The 20,735-nt window shown below is 39.2% G+C and overlaps 1 protein-coding gene and 1 long non-coding RNA gene across 5 annotated transcripts in view; one reads left to right on the top strand and one right to left on the bottom strand.

Annotated features, from left to right (window-relative positions):
• AKAP7 (A-kinase anchoring protein 7) overlaps positions 1 to 20,735 on the bottom strand; it is a 144,835-nt gene that overhangs the window by 99,608 nt on the left and 24,492 nt on the right. For all 4 annotated transcript variants that reach the window (XM_058675208.1, XM_058675292.1, XM_058675245.1 and 1 more), the window contains exons 4-5: positions 17,034 to 17,170; positions 10,953 to 11,113 (exon numbers count right to left, since the gene is read on the bottom strand). In XM_058675208.1, coding sequence (XP_058531191.1) covers positions 10,953 to 11,113; positions 17,034 to 17,170 — 298 coding nt within the window. The remainder of the gene's footprint in view (positions 1 to 10,952; positions 11,114 to 17,033; positions 17,171 to 20,735) is intronic.
• Positions 1 to 20,735, top strand: part of LOC131482328 (uncharacterized) — a 59,391-nt gene that overhangs the window by 4,406 nt on the left and 34,250 nt on the right. The gene's annotated exons all lie outside the window — the stretch shown is intronic.

Raw genomic sequence — 20,735 nt, forward strand, 5'->3', positions numbered from 1 at the left:
GGAGTAAGGCACTAATTGAAACATCTTTACCCATCCTTTTGGCTCTTTCTCTGCCTTTCTTTCAAATAAAATGAAAATAACTTAATAAAACTCAATGGAAAAAGTTACAAGAGAGGTGAAGTGAGAAGGAAAGAGAAGAACAAGGACACAAGCAAACAGCAACAATGGATGAGTCCCAGGCTCTGAGCAAAGCACGGCCAAGCTGTTTCTGAAGACAGTCCAGGCCAACTATTAAGGAAAGTGTTATCAGGCTGCAGGGACATCCACCAGCCTGTGGTGTCCAGAAATCCACGACTTAGCAACAGAGTAGCCTGGAAGAGCCCAAGGTAATCAGACACAAAAGAAGTTCTGCACAAGGAACAGAAAGTCCAGGGTATATTCACTATTTTGGGGCGAAAGAAGTGCCGAAATAAGATAAAGTAAAATGTTTAAATGAACATCCTAAAAAATTTTCTATTTTCCCTGAAATAAATGTACTTGAAATCTTTTACCATATTAACCAAGGACACTTTTCTCGTTTTGAAAAAATTATTTACATGGACCATTATAATACTAGCAGGCAAAATTTCTAACCATCATAATCTAATAACTTTCTTTAAAATCACATTGAGCTAAAAAAATGAATAAAATCACATATCTATTTCTATGCAAAAAGCCTTTCAATGTAACTTCGTCATTGTAGTATGTGGAGAAATGCCATATAAATGCATGATTTTCTGTATCTTCATAATTCTATGAAATTTAAGAGCAGACTAAGAAAGGAAAAAGTTGCATTTTTATTCTGGAAAAACATCATCAAGGTCAAGGTAGAAATGTGAGATCATGCACATCTCTGATGCCACCTGCTCCCTGGAGTGGCCCTGTCATAAATCCATGTGTACATGCAGTGTGTCAATGGGCCTCACCTCTTCCCACCAGCATGTACCTAAAATAATATTTGGGCACCCCAACTGGATCTAGAATTCAAGCTCTGACAGTGTAGAAGAAGAGAAATATCTTTTTCTCAACCATCTTATGAACTTCACCCAAAAACCTGTTACAAAAAAAAAAGATGGACAAAAGAAAAACATACATGTACCATGAACTGTAACATGTTACATAACATGAAAGCCCTCATATGGATGCAGACCCAGAGAAACAGGCAAGCCTGCATATTTTTGTGTTAGCTTTAGTGATCAAATGCACAGATGAGAAGTATGGTTTGATACCAAGGTAGGATCTAGTGGTAATAAATTGGTGAAAATGTATCAAGGTACGATTACTCAGCTTCTTCTGCACATCCTGACACATACGATCTTCCTCTCCTTGGGTAAAGGGAGGGCGCCTTCTCCAAAGTGCAGCTTCTGACCTGCTTCCAGGGAGGCTCAGAAAACCGCCCTGGGTTTTAGGGTCAGCTTTTGATGAGAAGAGCAAGAAATCAAAGATCAATCTTCCTGCTTTGCTGTGTTCTCAAATTCCTTCAGCTTAATATATGTGAAAATAGCATATCCTGTGCCCCATCAATTCAGACTCTACTGATTCAAAATGTATAGCAAGCTTTTTCAATTTTACACATTAAAAACCAAAACTTGGGTGAAGTATTTGTTGTAGCTCTTAGGATGCTGCTTGGGCCTCCTTCGTCTCACGTCAGAGTACCTGAGCTGAAGCCACACAGTTGCACCCGATCCCATTCTCCACTAATGTACACCACTCTAATACAAGGACCCCCACTACAACCCACATGGGAAACATGAACTGTGTTCTCAGCTCCCAGCTGTGAACTAGTCTAGTCTCAGCTGTTGTGAGCATCTAGGGAGTGAACAAGTGGATGGAAGATCTAAGAAATTGTAAATTATTCTTTATCCTGAAACTTTTAAGTAACAAATTCAAACAGTATCTAAAACATATTCTTTGAGTCTGGTGTTGTGGTGCATCACATTTAGCTTCCACTTGTAATGCCAGCATCCTATATGGGAGTGCAGATTCCAGTCTGAGCTGCTCCACCTCCAATCCAGCTTCCTGCTAATGCACCTGGGAAGGCAACAGATGATGGCCCAACTACTGGGGCCCCTGCACAGAGACCCCAGATGGAATTTCAGGCATCTACCTTTAACTTGGCCTGGCATAGCTCTGGCTGTTGTGGTCATTGAGAAGTAAATCTACAATGGAAAATCAATGTCTGTCTGTCTCTCTCTCTCTTTTTCTCTCATCATTTGATTAATGTTTATAGCACTTGTGAAACAATGTTTTTTCTAATTTTTACTTACTGAAAATTATGGTTCATGGTACATTACATCTGTGGTTAGAAAGTAAGTTGAAAGTATTCTACTGCAAAAAAAAAAAAAAAAAAAAAAAACAGAAAGGAACCAAGAGGGATTGAAGGAAGAGAGGGAGCAAATTATGGTCAGCTTCTTAGAACTCTATCTAGGAAATACATGAAATTGTTCTCCTTAAATTAATTTTAAAATCTAAATTTTAAAAATAAACCTAAAAAGCAAAATACTGACAAAAATTTACTAATTAAACATTTTGGACACTATGTAAACAGAGGCTTAGAATAAACTTCAATTTCTAATATAGTATATATCCAAAAATTAATTAATGCATGTTGTTTCTGTGGGTGAATAAATAACTTGCATATATATTCACTATTTAGATTTCTGATAAAAACCACCATCAAAATAAACAATGCAACATACACACAAAAGACTCAAAGAGGCCAGAGTCGTGGTGTAGCCACCTAAGCCGCCTCCTTCAACACCAACATCCCATGTAGGCACTGGTTTGAGTCCTAGCTGCCCCACTACTGATCCAGCTCCTTGATACTGTTCCAGGAACAGCAGAAGAAGGCCCACGTGTCACAGGAGAAGATGGCAAAAGTACTTAGGCCCCTGCATCCACCTGGAAGACCCAGATGAAGTCCCTGTCTCCTGTTGGCCCCCGGATCCTGGTTTTAGACCAACCCAGCCCCAGCCACTAAGGCCATTTGGAAAGTGAGCCAGTGGATGGAAGGGCTCGGTCTCTCTCTTTCTCTCCCTGTCTCTCCTCTTCCTGTAACTCTATCATTAAAATAAACAACTCTTACAAAAAATAAAAACACTCAAAGAAAGCACAACAAACAGGGATTTCCAAAGGGAACAAATTGCTCATCCCGCCCATTTGCCATTGTTTGTAATATTTTGTCATAATTTTTAAAGATATATTTATTTTTATTGGAAAGGTAAATATACAGAGAGAAGAAGAGCCAGAGAGAAAAATCTTCCATCTGCTGGTTCATTCCTCAAATGCCTTGAACAGTTAAAGTTGAACCAACCTGAAGCCAGGAGAGAGAAACCTCTTTTGGGTCTCCCAAGGGGCACAAGGCCCTAACACTTTGGGTCATTCTCCACTGCTTTCCCAGGCCACAGCAGGGAGCAGCTGGAACATGAACTGGAGACCATACGGGATGCCAGCACTTGAAGGTGGAGAATTAGATATCACGCTGACCTCTGTCGTTGTTGTTTGACAACTACAAATATCTTTAAGCAACAGTAACTGATATTTATAAAATCAAGAAAGAAATTACAGGAATAGTGACCTTTGCTAAAATGACACACCTTGGATTTATATTCAAGTTAAAGCCAGTGAGATTTCACATTCCTCAGAAAACAATGTGTTTTTCATCCTTATTAGAATATGCTATGGAGGATGCTTGCAAAGAATGGATGGAATTCTCAGTGTTGCAGCACCCACTGAATTACTTAAAGTAACAATGAATAAATGACTAATTAGAAATGTTTCTTGAGTTTATAGATATTTCTATTCCAAAAGAAAAGATTCAAGTCTAGCATTCTCTTATAATAATTTGGAAGAGAGATTAAACAAACTGTAGGTATCAGTTTCTGAATTATTTGCAATCAAAATTTCAGTTACCAGGCCTAGTGCAGTAGCCTCATGGCTAAAGTCTTAGTGGCTAAACTTGGCTTGCAAGATTGCTTATTTGTCCACACTGTACTCCAATCCACAGCTCAAATTAGGCCATAGGATAATCTCAAAAAGTATACATTACAGCAGAATACACCTTAAGAAGCAAAATGAGGCAAAGGAGAACTGAGACTGGAAAGATAAGGGGAAGCTGAGCGTGAGCAAATTCACAGAATGACGTTGTCTTCTAAACAGAAGCAAGCCATAAACTAGGTTCTAAGATTTCAAACAAGCAGTTCTAGCTCAAAAACAGTTAATGTTGAATAACATCCATGAGGCTAAAAAAAAAAAAAACTATTTGTCCAAGAAAATCAGTTCTGACATTGGTATTTTAAAAAGAAATTCCCTATAAGCTTTTATGTAATCTTCAATAATATGTCTTTATTTCTCTAAAGATTAGTTAGTTCAAAGGCAGAGTGGTAGAGGGAGATGCAGAGCCCTCCCACCTGCTGGTTCAGGTCAAGCCAGGCATCTAGGATTCCATTCATGTCTCCAAATCAGAGGAAAAGACTCTACTATTTGTGCCATCACCTACTGCCTCCCAGGTGCATTAGCAGGGAGCTGCACAGGAAGCAGGGCAGCCTAGATTCCAGCAGATACTCCAATACAGGTTACGAGCATCCCAGGTGCAATTTAACCTGTTGCACTATAATGGCTACCCCAACAAAAATCACTTTTTAAACATTTATACACACAAAATGTCCATTAACCTTTTATAAAATCAATATAAACCAAAAGAATTACAGCGATAGCAATTCTGAAATGTCATTCTTTTTTTTTTTTTTTTAAAGATTTTATTATTATTGGAAAGCCGGATATACAGAGAGGAGGAGAGACAGAGAGGAAGATCTTCCATCCGATGTTTCACTCCCCAAGTGAGCCGCAACGGGCCGATGCGCGCCGATCCAAACCCGGGAACCAGGAACCTCTTCCAGGTCTCCCACGTGGGTGCAGTGTCCCAATGCATTGGGCCGTCCTCAACTGCTTTCCCAGGCCACAAGGAGGGAGCTGGATGGGAAGTGGAGCTGCCGGGATTAGAACCGGAGCCCATATGGGATCCCGGGGCGTTCAAGGCGTTCAAGACTTTAGCCACTAGGCCACGCCGCCGGGCCCCTGAAATGTCATTCTACAGAAACTTCCAGGATTTTATCTGAATATATATCCAATTTTCTGATAGTCTGGCCAAATCCAGGAATATATTTCTCAGGAGGAAGAAAAGATGCTGCTTCAAAACACAGAAAAGGAAAGAGAAAAATGTATAAAAGCATTATGAAAAATATATATAATACATATACAAAAGCCAAAGTATCTTCTCCACAAAAGTCTTGCAAGTTCTTTGGTGGATTCATTCTCACAAATTCTAACTGATTTATTGTTGTTGCTGTTGTTGTTGTTATAAATTAAATTTTAACCTATTTACAATTTGTTGTTATGGACTCTGTTATGTAGCAATTAATCTTACTGAAATCTATTAGTTTTAATAACTCTGTCTTGGTTTTAAAATCTCTAAGTACCATTTTTTTTTCCAAAGTGATTGAGTGTTCCTCATATTCCCTGGGCCAGAAATCTCCTAAACTCTTACAATCCAACATACCAGGGCAGCTGTCATAGTGCCATGTGTTGACACACCACTTCGGATGCACTCATCCCAATGCAGAACACTGGTTCTGATCCAGATCTCTGCTCATGTACCTTTTTTTTTTAAAGATTTGTGTATTTTTATTGGAAAGGCAAATTTACAGAGAGAAGGAGAAAAAGAAAAATCCTCCACCCACCAGTTTACTCACCAACTGGCCAAAACAGCCAGAGCCAAGTCAATCTGCAGCCAGGAATCAGGAGTCTCCCCGGGATTTCTCATGTGGTTGCAGGGTGCCAAGGCTTTGGGCAATCCTCTACTTCTTCCTAGGCCACAATCAGGGAGCCAAGCAGAAAGTGGAGTGGTTGCAACACAAACCAATGCCCACACAAGAACCTGGCATGTGCAAGGATCCAGCCACCGAACCATCGTGCTGGTCCTCCTGCTACTGTACCTTTTAAGCCACAGATGAACTTTTTTTATTTAAAGGCAGAGTTACAGAAGAGAAAGGGAGAGACATATATATACATAGGCAGGAGAGAGTCTTCTACCCACTAGTTCACTCCAAAAGTGCTTTAAATGTCTGGACCAGGCTGAAGCCAGGAGTCCAGAACTTCTTCTGGGTCTCCCAAGTGGGTGGAAGGACTTGAGCACCTGGGCCATCCTCCACAAGGAGTGAACAAAAAGCAGAAAAGCTGGGACTCAAATCACTACCCATATGGATGCTGGTGCTGTGAGATAGCAGTTTAACTCACTATGCCACAATGCTGGCTCCAATTTCTATTCAGACTTTATTACATTCTCTAATGTACACCCAAAATGCATCACACCAAATACTTAACACTCTTCTGCCAGTATACTTGTTCCCTTGACCTTTCACCATATCTACCATATAAGGGCTCAAGCACAGATTAATTCAGTCTCTCCTGTCCACTCCCATGCTATTTCTTGCAGCAGTATTCAATAATTGGGGCTGGCAATGTGGCAAAACTGGCATCCCATATCGGTGCCTGGCCGCTCCACTTCTAGTGTTCCATGTTAACATCCTGGGAAAAAGCAACAGAAAACTGGTACAAGTGTTTGGGAACTCCTTTGTCAAGACACAGTCCCTGCATGTGAGCACAAGAATCAAGGCAAGGAGCATCCAGACCAGGTCAGATTACAGTACCCACCAGCATACTTGTGGGTCAGGTCTGGGGCAGACCAGGTTGGGCCAGTTCATAACACCAACTGGCAGATCCAAGAACCAGGACAGAGTACAGGACAGGCTGTACACACCAACCAGTTCACATTAGGACTGGGACTGCAGGCTGGCTTGGCTGAGCTAGGCTGCAGCACCCAACAGCATAAGCTGTAACTGGGGCAGACCAGGCCGGGCCAGGCTGCAGCATCCACCAGTAAATGCCAAGGTGAAGTGGGCCAGATTGGGCCACAGCACCCACTGGCACAAGTGAGACCTGAGGAGGTGGGGCATGCAATCCTGGAAAGGAGTTTGTGCGAGGTTCCCCCACTAGGCCACTGCTCACTGCTTGTGAGAGCTGGGATCCTGGACAGACCAGGCCAGGCAGGGCTATAACACCTGTTGGCCTGCATGTGAACTGTGTTGAGAGAGAGCCCAGTGGACTAAACAAACAACTGTACCCAATGGTACATGCATAAGCCACAGTAAGTGCAGGTGGGTGGGGATTTGCCACACCACTAGCTGGCAAGAGCTGGGACTCGGAGCAAATACTGTAAAACCAAACACAGAACCACCTGGAGAGTGCAACGGCTAGGCCAGGATGTGGACCCAATAGAGAAACTTTGCACACCTCTCTGATGGGCTGCAACTCCCACTGGTGAACATGAGAACCAGGGCTGGAGGTGGGCCTGGCTAGATAGGTAGTGGCAGCCACCAGCATGAGTGTAGGCTGCATAGTGGGGTCAGTTTAGTTGAGCTAGGCTTCAACATCCATTGACATATACAAGAGCTGAATGGGATATAGAACTGACTAGACCAGTCTGCTGCACATACTGGTAAGCACAGGAACCGGGGTTGGGGGCGGGCCTAGTAGGGATTATTGGGGTTCGCACCAAGTAGGCTGCAGTTCCCAATGGTGTACTTGAGGGCTGAGTATGCGGTGGGCAGGGCTGGGCTGGATCACAGCAGCCATTGGTTTATGTAAGAGACAGGGTTGGAGACAGAACTGATCTAGCAATTGCAACAACCAGTGTGTGCTTAGGTTGATGTGGGTGACAGACAGCGCCAGACCCCACACTGGCAAACACACACAAGAGTCAGGTCTGGGATCACTTCAAACAAGGTTTCTTTTGGGATCTCCCCAACTGAACTGCTGGATTTAGAAGTCCAACCATGGGGGAGAATCACAGAATCTGTGGTCTGACTGTAGAGTGCATGAGCCTGTGTCAGACCTGGGCCTCCTCAGAGGCTTAGAGCAGTGGACAGCATACCCAGTTGCACATGAAGGATATGGCTGTCCACTGGAGCCTGCAGAGGACATCTGGTACCACAGCAGAGGAAGGAGGACAGAACAAATTGGACAACTATCCCATCCAAGAATTGACAGCAAATATATGGGCGAATGGAAATTCTATGGTGGACTATGTCAGCCAATGGACCTTGGAAGGATTTCCTCATCCATGGATAGGTAAGATCAATAGCATTTCAGAGCTATCAAAACCACTTTAGCAGAGTCCTCAGAGCATGCTCCACATCAGGGACCCTGGGATGACATTGGGTGGCCGTTCCACATCCCCAGCCACTGAGGCAGTTGGGAGGCTGGGTTTGGCTTCTCCCCTGATCTCTGCCCCCCTCCATTGTTCCCCCAGACACAGGAAGAAGAAAAAATTTGGAAACAATTGTCTCACCACTTTCCCCTAAGCCTCTACCCTTCCCACCCTAATCAACTATGTTATCATCTAAAATAAAATTTTTATAAAACAGTAGAGAAAATTACCATCACTAATCGTTGAAATCTTATCAAATACGCATTTTCAGCATTGCTCTACAAATTCATCAGATATTACTTAGACTTTCCCGTCCATTTCTCTCGGTCACTATTCCAAATTCACCACTTGCTTCAAGCCCTTCTTTCACTGTCATGGTTCCTTTTAGCACAAGAATCTCATTTTATATAATCTCACTACATGTGCAATTTATAATCAAATAAAACTAAATAACTTTTAGGTCCCTAATCATGCCTTGGTTTCTTGACACATGCTGTTTCCTCTGCTCAAAATACCCCCTTTCAATTTCCAAACAGAAAGCTTTTATTTTCCAAACCAAATCTCAAATTCTACTTCTTGAACAACTTCCTCAATCCATACCTCTTCTCCTATGTACCTATTGTACTTTGTATCTACTTGTGATTGCAGAAATTATTGTGTTCTGTTATAATTCCTTGTCTATTTGTTTCTGGATAAGATTCCTTATTAGGAAACTTTTTTTTTCAGTTTTCTAGCACAAGCACCTAGTTGGTGCTGGAAATCACAAGTTGGAGGAATGAATTCTTCCAACTACAGTATAATTGTAAGTTAATATAGTTGTACAGTATAATTGTATAAGTTCAACATTATATAGAAGAAATAAATTTAATGAAAAGAATTGTAAAACCTTAGCTAAGATAAATATGATTGCTTAGCCAAAATGATTAATAATGATTATACCTGCAATGTAACCAAAATGGTCTTATGTAAAACATATTTCAAGCATTTTACAAATCATGTACTACGAATATAACTGAACAGCTCTATTTCTGATCATTTGGATGATGAAGTTTGCTGACTGAAACCACGTAATGCTCAGAACAACAGATATCTTGTAATTTCATTCTGCCTCAATAATTCATACAAATCATGACAATGTCATATACAAACACTGGCATGCACAAAAGCTTTGTCACAAATATCCTAAGACCACAAAAGACAAGCATACCAACAACGAACCCTAATATTCACTCTACCATTCCCCAACTAGAGGTGCACTTTTGAACAGACAAACCATATCTCAAAAAAAAAAAATCAAAGACAACAAGATTACTTTCTTGTTAAGTTAAAACTAACCAAGATAAAAAAAAATACACATACTTTGGAAGAATATAAGGAAACGAAAACAACCAGATTCAGAACAATAGTTAAAAGGAAGAAGACGAAGGGATAACAACACATCTGGATTACTGCCAGAATCTTAGTTTTGCTTTGTTTTGTTTTTTGGGGGGGGAGGGTGAACTCCAGAATATTACATTATTATTTTTTTAAGACAGAAGTGAGAGCCTGGTGCAGTAGCCTAGTGGCTAAAGTCCTTGCCTTGCACGTGTCAGGATCCCATATGGGTGCCGGTTTTAACCCCGGCGTCCCTGCTTCCCATCCAGCTCCCTGCTTGTGGCCTAAGAAAGCAGTCGAGGACGGCCCAGAGCCTTGAGACCCTGTAACCACATGAGAAACACTGAAGAAGCTCTGCGCTCCTGGCTTCATGTCAGCACAGCTATGGCCATTGTGGTCACTTGGGAAGTGAATCAGTGGATGGAGGATCTTCCTCTCTGTCTCTCCTCCTCTCTGTACATCTGACTTTTCAATAAAAAAATTAAAAAATAAAATAAATAAAAACAGAGGAGAGTAATGAGTGAGGGAAAGGAGCAAAAAAGGAGGAAAGAAAAAGAGAATAAAATCAAGAGATAAAAAAGAGGGCAGACAGATAAAAGTGAACCAAGTGTGAACCAATAATGAGAACATGTTGTGAACCAAAAATTCCTGAAGCTAAAGTGAGAGGACACAAGATGAAGTTACATGACATAGAAAGAAATGAAAATATAGACTAATAGCTAACCTATTACCTCCGGAACAAACTCAAAATTCATTCATTCAGGATTCATTTTTTTCTTCCTGCTTCTAATTCCCTGACCTTTCTACAGTAAAGTAACATGTTCTCTAATAAATGTAAGGCTTTCTATCACTGAAAATGGATCTTCTGCTCAGCAAATAAGACCAAAAGGGCACAGAAAGAACACAAATGGAAATGATGCTGATTCATCCACTGGTTCTCTGCAATGGGGGTGGATGGGACTTTCCCCAAGTCCCCCGGCCTCCAAGTAGGCCATGGGAAAGTCCTCTTCAGTCACCTAGTACTTTAATAAGTGCCAATCAAATGTCAAATTTTATGATAAGTATTATGAGACTTCAGACTTACTTTTAGGATAAAATCTTAGCAAATTCTAGAATCTAGCTTGTCAACTGCAGGGAGTCCCAGAATCCAGGTCACTTTTTATGTCCTTTACTTAGCTATTTATTCATAAAGCAATACCTAAGCAGCTCCCTTACAAAATGAGGTTACACTCGCTCCCCAAAATTTAAAAGGTCTATTACCAACCTGGAAAAAAAAAAAAAGTTACTCTTCAATAGATGAGATTTTATTGAAGTATGCTGTTGACCGTTTTACCTGCTATCTTCAAAAGTCGGTTTATGTCATCTCCTTCTACCAGCTTCACAAATCCAACCTGGTTACCGAAAGTACCAATGCCTTGAAAAGCCAAAGTCAGATGTTTTCCTTGGAGGATTTCTTCTATGAATGGTTTTAATTCCAACAACGCATCAATACCACTGATGAGAGATAACATATTTTTCAGGAAATTTATTTTATTCACTAATAATTTATTCAGTAATAGAAATATTCAAAACAAAGCAAGGAACAAAGTAGTTAATTTTAGGAAGAAAAATTAATTTTTATATTTGCAATAATTAAAGTTCTAAATGCCTTCTAAATCCAACCTATACATTTAAAACTATTAATTTTTAAATAAAAATTATGAAGGTCATAAATTAAATATTTATCTGACTATAATCACTATTAAAAACATGAAAGTAAATACAACTTTATAGTCCACAAAAAATTTGTAACTGAGAAAGTACTGCATAGGTAACAAAAAATATTTAATACTACACCTCAAGATATACAATATCTACTAGAGCTTATTTTAAATTTTGTGGAAAGTTCTAGATTTTTTTATTTAAAAAACCAAAGCAGTTAATATTTGCAAGGCACAGTACCAAATTTTAACATCCTTTATCTTGTACAAAATAACCTCCATAATATAAAAGTAACTTACTGTATGAGGATTCGAATAAAGCATAAGTTTCATTATATTCTCTAACTATAGCTATTTGTTTGTAACAGTTACAGAACCCATGTGATACAGAGCCCATGTGAAGCAGAGTAAAACTAATCTACTTCAAGTGCTTTATTTTTCTTTTAAAATAGACATTTACTATACTGATGAATTAGACACGATCAGATTTTAAATGCTGAAAATCAGGATTAATTATTTCCATCTTGATGGGAATCTGGGTAGATATTTTACTATGAAAAAATGAAAGCCTCACTAGGGGGCAGCAGTTACTTAAAAAGGAAATGTACACATTCTCAACAGCTCAGGCTTTAAAGCACTCTGAAGTATCATTAATTTAAAGTATTTTGATCAGTGATTTGTTCACCCACCCATCAGGTGCATGGAAAAATATTTAGTTAGTTTTCAACATCTTTGTTCTTTCACACTTTTGATTTAGTCTTTACGTCAAGTCTAGCTGATTTTCATCCAAGATTTCCATATTCAATCTCACTCTCTGTATAACACAATGTATGCAATCTTTTAGAACGGCTTTGAAAATGTCAACATTTTTCATTGCACCTATAAATCCACATTGCAAATCCAATTTTAACAAAATATTTATGTATATCCAAAACAATATCAAGTGCATAATTCTAATTCAATATTGTCTTTCACTGTGTCATATGGATTAAAGAACGTGACAGAAAAATGGCCTTAAGCTCATCCATCATAAATTAGAAAAGATCAAGACATTCATTTTAAATGAAACTACACCGAATTAGGGCATGAGAAAAGGTAATATTTTTGAAATACAGTAAGTTCTTTATGTGTCTTTTGAAAAAATCTAGATGAGCTAAAGTCAACTCAGCTTTCAGCTCTCTGGTAGAATTCAACAAATACAATCTAATGATAAAGAAGAAATCATAGAATCTACTGGAGGTAGCATTAACATTAAAATTATTTTCAATAGAGTATGTTTCCAGAAAATATTTTTTTGGATCATAGAAGTAAAAAGTATGTGCATATAGAATTTTGAAACTCAAATTCAGACTCAGAGGTTGTTTTCTTTTTTTTTTTTTTTTTTTTTTTAGAGATCAACAATTATTTTATTGCTATGTCCCTGTTGCTTCTCAAGTGAGTTTTTTTTTTTTTTAATTATTTATTATTTAACTTCAGTAATTACATTGTATTATGTGACACAGTTACATAGATACTTGGGTTCTCCCCACCCCTCCCCAAACCCTCCCACCATGGTGGATTCCTCCACCTTATTGTATAACCACAGCTCAAGTTCAGTTGAGATTTCCCCATTGCAAGCGTATACCAAACATAGAGTCCAGCATCTTATTGTCCCGTCAAGTTCAACGGTTTCTTAGGTATACCCTCTCTGGTCTGATGACAGAGCCAGCAGAGTATCATCCCAGTCAATTGAAAGCTCCAACATACCATCAGCAAAAATTTACATCATTATGGAATTAATTGACATAGTAATGAGTAACCAATATGTTAAAAGTAAATGCGGGTTCCCAGCCACCTTCTGTGACCACCTCACCTATACTTCAATTTTAGTTTATACACAACATATAACATTCATAACATAACATGTTATACATAACATCATATCATCTTAAATTAAGGCAAACATGTGGTATTTAACCTTTTGGGATTGACTCATTTCCCTTAGCATTATGGTTTCCAGTTTGGCCCATTTGGCCACAAAGAACTGCATTTTGTTTTTTTTAATAGCTTAGTAGTATTCCATGGAGTAGATGAACCATAGCTTTCTTATCCAATCCTCTTTTGATGGGCATTTTGGTTGTTTCCATGTTTTTGCAATTACTGATTGTGCTGCTATGAACATAGGAGTACATGTTGGTTTCTCATAGAACAAGTGTTCTGGATATATTCCTAGGAGTGCTATTGCTGGATCATACGGTATGTTGAATTTGAGTTGTTTGAATATTCTCCATACTGATTTCCATAGAGGCTGTACCAGCCTGCAGCCCCACCAGCAGTGGAGTAGGGTTCCCTTTTCCCCGCAACCTCGCCAACAAGTGTCGTTGGTGCTTTTATTCATGTGGGCCAGTCTTACTGGCGTTAGGTGGTACCTCATTGATGTTTTAATTTGGATTTCCCTTATTGCCAGGGAACTTGAGCATTTTTTCATATGTTTATTTGCCATTTGGGTTTGTTCCTTTGTGAAGTGTCTGCCCATTTCCCGTGCCCATTTCTTGAGTGGCTTGTTTGTTTTGACATTTTGGTTGTTTTGTAGCTCTTTGTATATTCTGGATATTAGCCCTCTATCACCTATGTCGTGTGCGAAGATCTTCTCCCATTCTGTGGGTTGCCTTTTTACTTTGTTGATTGTTTCTCCAGAGGTTGTTTTCAAATTAAAGCAGGATAAGTTATTTTTTCAAACCTTCGTCTAGGTCTGGTCTGCTGTATTTGTATTTCTTTCTTTTACACTGTAAGAGCACAAAGGACCTAGATGATAGCTTCCTTAGATAATTCATAATTTCAAGAAGTTTTATATATTCCATTCCAATTATTTGGTCAATTTATCACTGAACATCTAAAATATGATACTAAACCTAGAAAAGTAATAATAATATAGAATGAGAAACTGATAATCTAGGTATCTAGCACATTAAGATTAGTTTCTAAGGATGGAAGTTAGAAATAAAAAGTTTGAATCCTTTTATTAAATACGTATCTTATTTTATTCAAAATGCAGTTACACAAAGAAAGAGAGAGATCTTGTATCCATCAGTTCTCTCTTCAAATGCCTGCAATGGCCAGGGCTGGGCCAGAATAAAGCCAAGAGCCTAAACTCCACCTGAGTCTCCCATATGGGTCAAGTACTTGCGTCATCTACCACTGTTTTCCAGGCACATTAATAGGGAGCTGAGTCAAAACTGGAGCAGCAGCCAGGGCTTAAACGGGCACCTGTATAAGTTGCCAGCATTGCAGATGGCAGCTTAACTCACAATACCATAATATTGGCCCCAAAACTTAGAATCTTTAAAAAATCTTTCACATAAACAATGCCTTTTCAGAAAACAATTTCACTCTTATTTTTTAGCTGCCCAAAATGTGGACACATGTTTAATCTCACCATAATCTAAAAGTTAACAGCTCTGCCCTTCCAGAATGGGGGTGGGCCTCATTCAATCAGTTGAAAGTCTTAATGGAAAAGACTAACTGCCCTGAGAAAAAAGGACTTGTCCCTACAGCCTTCCTAGGTCTGTGGTGTGCCAGACTACACTGTTTATTTCAGACTCACCAACCCCCATAATCACATCAGCCAATTCCTTAACTATCTTCATGTATAAACATCTATGTCTACATAGTCAGGTATCAATGTAAATATCCATCCTCCTGGTTCTGGTTTACTGGAGAGTTTAACCACTCCAATACACACAGGGCACGACTCCTTCCTCTCTTTCATCTTGTATCACATATTCTCTAGCATCTCCTTTCATAGTGCTTACTTTTTTCTTCAGATTGGCAAACTGATCAGCAAAGTGAGTCAAATACACTGTCCCCCACTCTCTGCCCACATAGGTTGGTCAAGGCTGCTGTTGGGAAGGTTAGTTTGAATAAAATAGAAACACTAATCTCTAAAGACATAGGGTTCTACCACTGTTCAGAAGACATTACAATCATATGGCTAAATATTTGGGTTATTTTCCTCACCACCCTGCCCAAATTCAAGCCTGTTCTGCACTCTTTCAGGAGCCATATACGTCAAGGTGTAGAACACAATAATCTGCAATGCATTCTTGCTCCAGTTTTCTGAAGAGTTTAGGCTTAACAATAAGTCAACAGAAAAATGGAGAACCATCTGGAGGTGTCCAGAAAAACCAGAAAAGGGACAAGTTTCCTCCACTTATGAATGGAAAGTGCTCATCAATGACTTATACTGAAATATTACAACATAGCCCCAGAGTGGGTGGTGAGCGGTGCACAAGAATTCTAAGAACTAAGGTGGAAGTGACTCTCAGCTTTAGTGCTACCTGTATGGAAACCTCTGAGCCAGGAGAGCCAAGCAGTGGAAGAAGCAAATGCTCAGGCTGAAGTGCAAAAGAACAATGAGACACAAGTCCAAGTTAACTGCAGGCCTGTGCACCCGTAACAGCCAAAGGAGCAGAAGTCACAAGTGCCAGACCCTGGGATGCTGGAGCTAGCCATTAGAATGCCTGGAACTGTCTACAACTTGTCTCAAAAATCTGTAACGATCATGGCCAATGGCTGACCAAAACCACCTAAGAGATCCACTTTGCTGATACAGATACAACCTCTGATGGCCCTTTGCCCTGGGACTACTACATTCTGGACTATTTCTCATCTCAGCTGTGTCCAAGTATAAAAAAATATACAATAGGGCCCGGTGGCGTGGCCTAGCGGCTAAAGTCCTCGCCTTGAAAGCCCCGGGATCCCATATGGGCGCCGGTTCTAATCCCGGCAGCTCCACTTCCCATCCAGCTCCCTGCTTGTGGCCTGGGAAAGCAGTTGAGGACGGCCCAATGCATTGGGACACTGCACCCGCGTGGGAGACCCGGAAGAGGTTCCAGGTTCCCGGCTTCGGACCGGCGCGCATCGGCCCGTTGCGGCTCACTTGGGGAGTGAAACATCGGATGGAAGATCTTCCTCTCTGTCTCTCCTCTGTATATATCTGGCTGTAATAAAATGAATAAATCTTTAAAAAAAAAAAAAAATATATATATATATATACAATAAAGCATCTCTTCTGCTGTCTTAACCATAAAGAAAAAAAACAGTGGAATTAAAACTGTCCAATAGCCTAATAAAAGGCAGCTGTAAGAATTACTAACATCGGGGCTCGGCGGCGTGGCCTAGTGGCTAAGGTCCTCGCCTTGATCCCATATGGCCGCTGGTTCTAATCCCGGCAGCTCCACTTCCTCTCTATCTCTCCTCCTCTCAGTATATCTGACTTTGTAATGAAAATAAAATAAATCTTTAAAAAAAAAAAAAAAAAAAAAAGAATTACTAACATCAAAGTGCCTATTATGTACCAGGCCCTATCCTACAAATGCCTGCATGTATTGATACTATTATTTCCTCCAATTACTTAGAAAATGAATGGTTTGCCTAAAGAGGTGGTTGGGATATGCCAGAAACACTACAAAGGTCAGACTCCAAAGTATTTACTTAGACAACATGAACAACTCAACTAAAAAACCAAAAATTATAACATGATAATAAATAATAGTGAAAAACTCTAGATTATGAAGACTCTTCATATAATTAATTCTCTACATCAACTACAAACTGAAACAAATTATAATGAAGACTACTTTTTTAGAGGTTTAATGTCTCTTTAGGTACTGCAACACATATTCATATTAAGACAATAACTGAAAAATAAATTTCAAGAATGTTTCATTACTTACATATTTACTTCATCTTCATTTAATAATTGCATCACTAACAGTGTAACATGAAGGGAACCATCACTGACCATAGCTTTGGCCAACCGCTCATCTTGTTGTATTATCTCATTCTGTAGAATCTTAATTCCTTTTGTAATCTAATCCCACACACACAAAAAAGAAACAGAAATGAGGTAAGCAAATTTTCTGTATAATAAACTGTAAATCAAGAAGAAAAATGAGCAATAACCAAAACTGTAACAATATTGAGAGTCTTAAACGGATCAATTGCTCAATTGTCTGCTTGTTTTCAACTGTCCTATATGATTGGCCAGGTTAACATGATGAAAAAGTTTAGGAAATTATACAATGTTTGTCTGTCTTAACAACCCAAAACTCTTACTTTGCAGATCAGGTTATTGGCTGTGTGTAAAAAAAAAAAAAATCTCAATGGCATGCATCTTTTCAGAAAATCGCTTTTGGAATACACAGCATGACTCAATAATTATGATCTTTCCTAAAGGGGTGGAAGGAGCTTTATTCTCGCCACAGAAAGGTCACGCCAGCAGACAACATTCCATTTCTGTGAGAAGTAATATTTATTTGTCCCAAAGTGAATGTGTCTGGATGCCATTCCTCATGGCCTTTGAGAATTTTTAGGCTAGCAATAATTACAGCAGCAGTGACCGCTGACTTTTTCCTGACATGTGAGAAGAGGCATAACCATGGAGACAGAGTTGAAAGAAGTACAAATATGTATGTTAGAAAAACATGTCCCAGGCTGCATCTGGGAAAAATTCCCACAGACTAGGTCACTTATCTGCCTTCCCCCACAGCCCCACCACCTACTCTGTTGAAACAGGAAGAATAATGATGCATCTCCTCCTCCTATTCCATTTAGATCCAGTTCAGTCAATGGCAAATTTTTCAACTGAAAATAGCAAGGCCAGCGAAGAGGGAACACAAGGGAACACATGGACGGAAGCCCTAAGGAAACAGAAGCTCTGAGGCAGCAGAATACTACTGAGAAAAAAAGGAAAAGAGAGGGAGCTGACCACAGAAGCAGAATCCACCAACAGAACACAGATAAGCAAGGAGTGAATCATGAGCACAGCAGACTGTTCTGATAGGAGAGTAACTGTTTTTATCCTGAACAATATTCCCATTATCTGTGGAATGTGATTGGGCAAATCATGAGATGCTGTTCCGGGATGTGACCTCCTGTTGACAAAGGCTCTCCTTTGACCAGAACTTTACTCAGGCTCCTCTGGGTCTTCTGCCTGACAAGGGCTGACTTTTGCTTCTCCTGACCCTGCATTTTCTATTTTGAGCAAGAATTCTACTGAATCAGGTTAGAAAAAAATCCCCCCACACTCCAAACCCCTGGATACCTTATTACTCAGCCTTGCCTCCAGCAATAATCCTATCAAAGTCCAGCAGAAACTATTTATCCTTGATATTTCTCTTAGTAACTTAAAAAAAATTTTTCATTTTTATTGGAAAGTCAGATATACAGTGAGAAGGAGCGACAGAGAGAAAGATCTTCCGTCCAATGATTCACTCCCCAAGTGGCTACAACAGCCGGAGCTGCACCAATCCAAAGCCAGGAGCCTCTTCCAGGTCTCCCACACAGGTGCAGAGTCCCAAGGCTTTGGGCTGTTCTTGACTGCATTCTCAGGCCATAAGCAGGGAGCTGGGTGGGAAGTGGGGTCGTTAGGATTAGATCCAGCATCCAAATGAGATCCCAATGAGTGCAAGACAAGGACTTTAGCCACTAGGCTACAGCACTCGGCCACTTAGTAAGTTTCTATTCACTGATTCCCAGCCCTACTCCTCAGTCATAAATCCCTTGTTCTTGTAGGAGTAGGAGTTTTAAGTCCAATCTCTCTCCCACCAACATTTTGTTACAACACTCTCTAGTTCTATTTTCACAGCTCCTTACATCAATTTGACTGTAGCATTAAGTGTCATGAGTAACTTCTCTTTAACATTACCTATCTTTACAGTTTGTTTACAGTATTCAAAATAACCTCAGGACTTTTCTATTTCCTATCATTTCAGAGGCTAACACAGGAAATTACGTTTTCCCAGCAGGAAGTATTACGGCAAAATTAAAACAGAGACCAAGCCCCAAAAAATTCCTGAAAACAAAACCAATTAGGCCTTAAAAACATCTTTAATCTTGCTTAAACAGTAGGCCTAAGCAAAACTTGGGTCATTTCTAGTTATTTCTGCTTTTGTTACCACAGGCATAATTTAAATTCAAACAATCACAAGAAACCAACTAACATCCAACTACGGGACTAGGGATTTTCAAAAAGTTTTTTAAAAAGGCAACCTTATATCTGAAATGAATCAAGTAAGTTCTTTATTTTATGTCCATATTTTGCTTATAGATACTTTCCTCTAACATTTAACATCACAACACTAAATGTCCTTCAGTCTAGTATTCTCCAATTCATGAAATGTTTCCAGTTCATACAAACTCTTTAAAATGTTTCTGTGCTTCAGATCATTCTTTTATAATTTGGTAGCAGTGGTGGGATTCAGAGGAGTCTGCCAGCAATCGTGGGAACCTTCAAGGAACAGGTAAGAGGTACCCATTGAGATAACCGCACTGAGTGCTTTCTTGCTACTTCTGGTGGTCTTACATTCAGTCCCCGAGATTTCAAGCTCCAAATTTTGTGTCCCAAACTCTTTTACTTAATTTTACTTTTGATTGCAACCACAGGAAACTAAATAAATCCAGTTACTAGCTTCCAGATGAGGTAAGCGATTCAGATTGGGATCCAGAGGTTGAATGCGGTGTCTGACACAGTGAACCAAGTGCTAGACAGAAACTAGACTCCATTCAACATTTTGTTGATGAAGCTTATGCAAAAAATCAATACAGGAAATACTACAAGTTAATATTCTATAACTACTCAATATGCACTAACAGAAATGTATTCTACAGAACAATTTATAGAATTTGATAAGTCATCAATAATGAAAATTTTTTATGTATTGAATTCTTTTTTGTTAACATAAAGAGAAAAGATTTTATGTATTCCATAAGCACGAATGATATATCTTGGTGACATACCATCAAATGATAATATATTATCTTGACTACTAGATTTTATTTACTTGACTTTGAAATTATTTAAATAGCTACTCTTACATAATTATTTTATATTTTCTTCAATTCAAGCTTTGAACATGAAAAAGATTCAATACATATTTGCGGTTCCTTGGGAACTTTCTGTTTCTTTAGTTGCTGATTAGGGTAAAAGTAAGAAAGATGGGATGACATTAGAATTTGTTAAATTCTTTGGAACTTAAGTTGAGCTTTGAATTAAGTTCATTACATTAGTGTCAAACATGTTCTGAGAACATTAAAAGTTATTAAGTTTTATCTAAAAATAAAATAAAAAATTCATTTTTCAAAATATTAGCCATTTATGAGTTGAATTTTTTAAGATTTATTTATTTTTATTGGAAAGGCAGATTTACAGAGAGAATGAAAGACAGAGAGAAAGATCTTTCATCTGCTGGTTCACTCCCCAAATGGCCCCCACAGCCAGAGCTGAGCCAATGTGAAGCCAGGAGCCAAGAGCTTATTTCTTGTCTCCCATGTAGATACAGGATTTGAGCCATCCTCTTCTGCTTTCCTATGCCATAAGCAGAAGCTGGATGGGAAGTGAAGCAACCAGTTCATAACCCAATGCTCATATGGGATAT

This window comes from Ochotona princeps, chromosome 1, assembly GCF_030435755.1.
Source record: "Ochotona princeps isolate mOchPri1 chromosome 1, mOchPri1.hap1, whole genome shotgun sequence".
NCBI lineage: Eukaryota > Metazoa > Chordata > Mammalia > Lagomorpha > Ochotonidae > Ochotona > Ochotona princeps.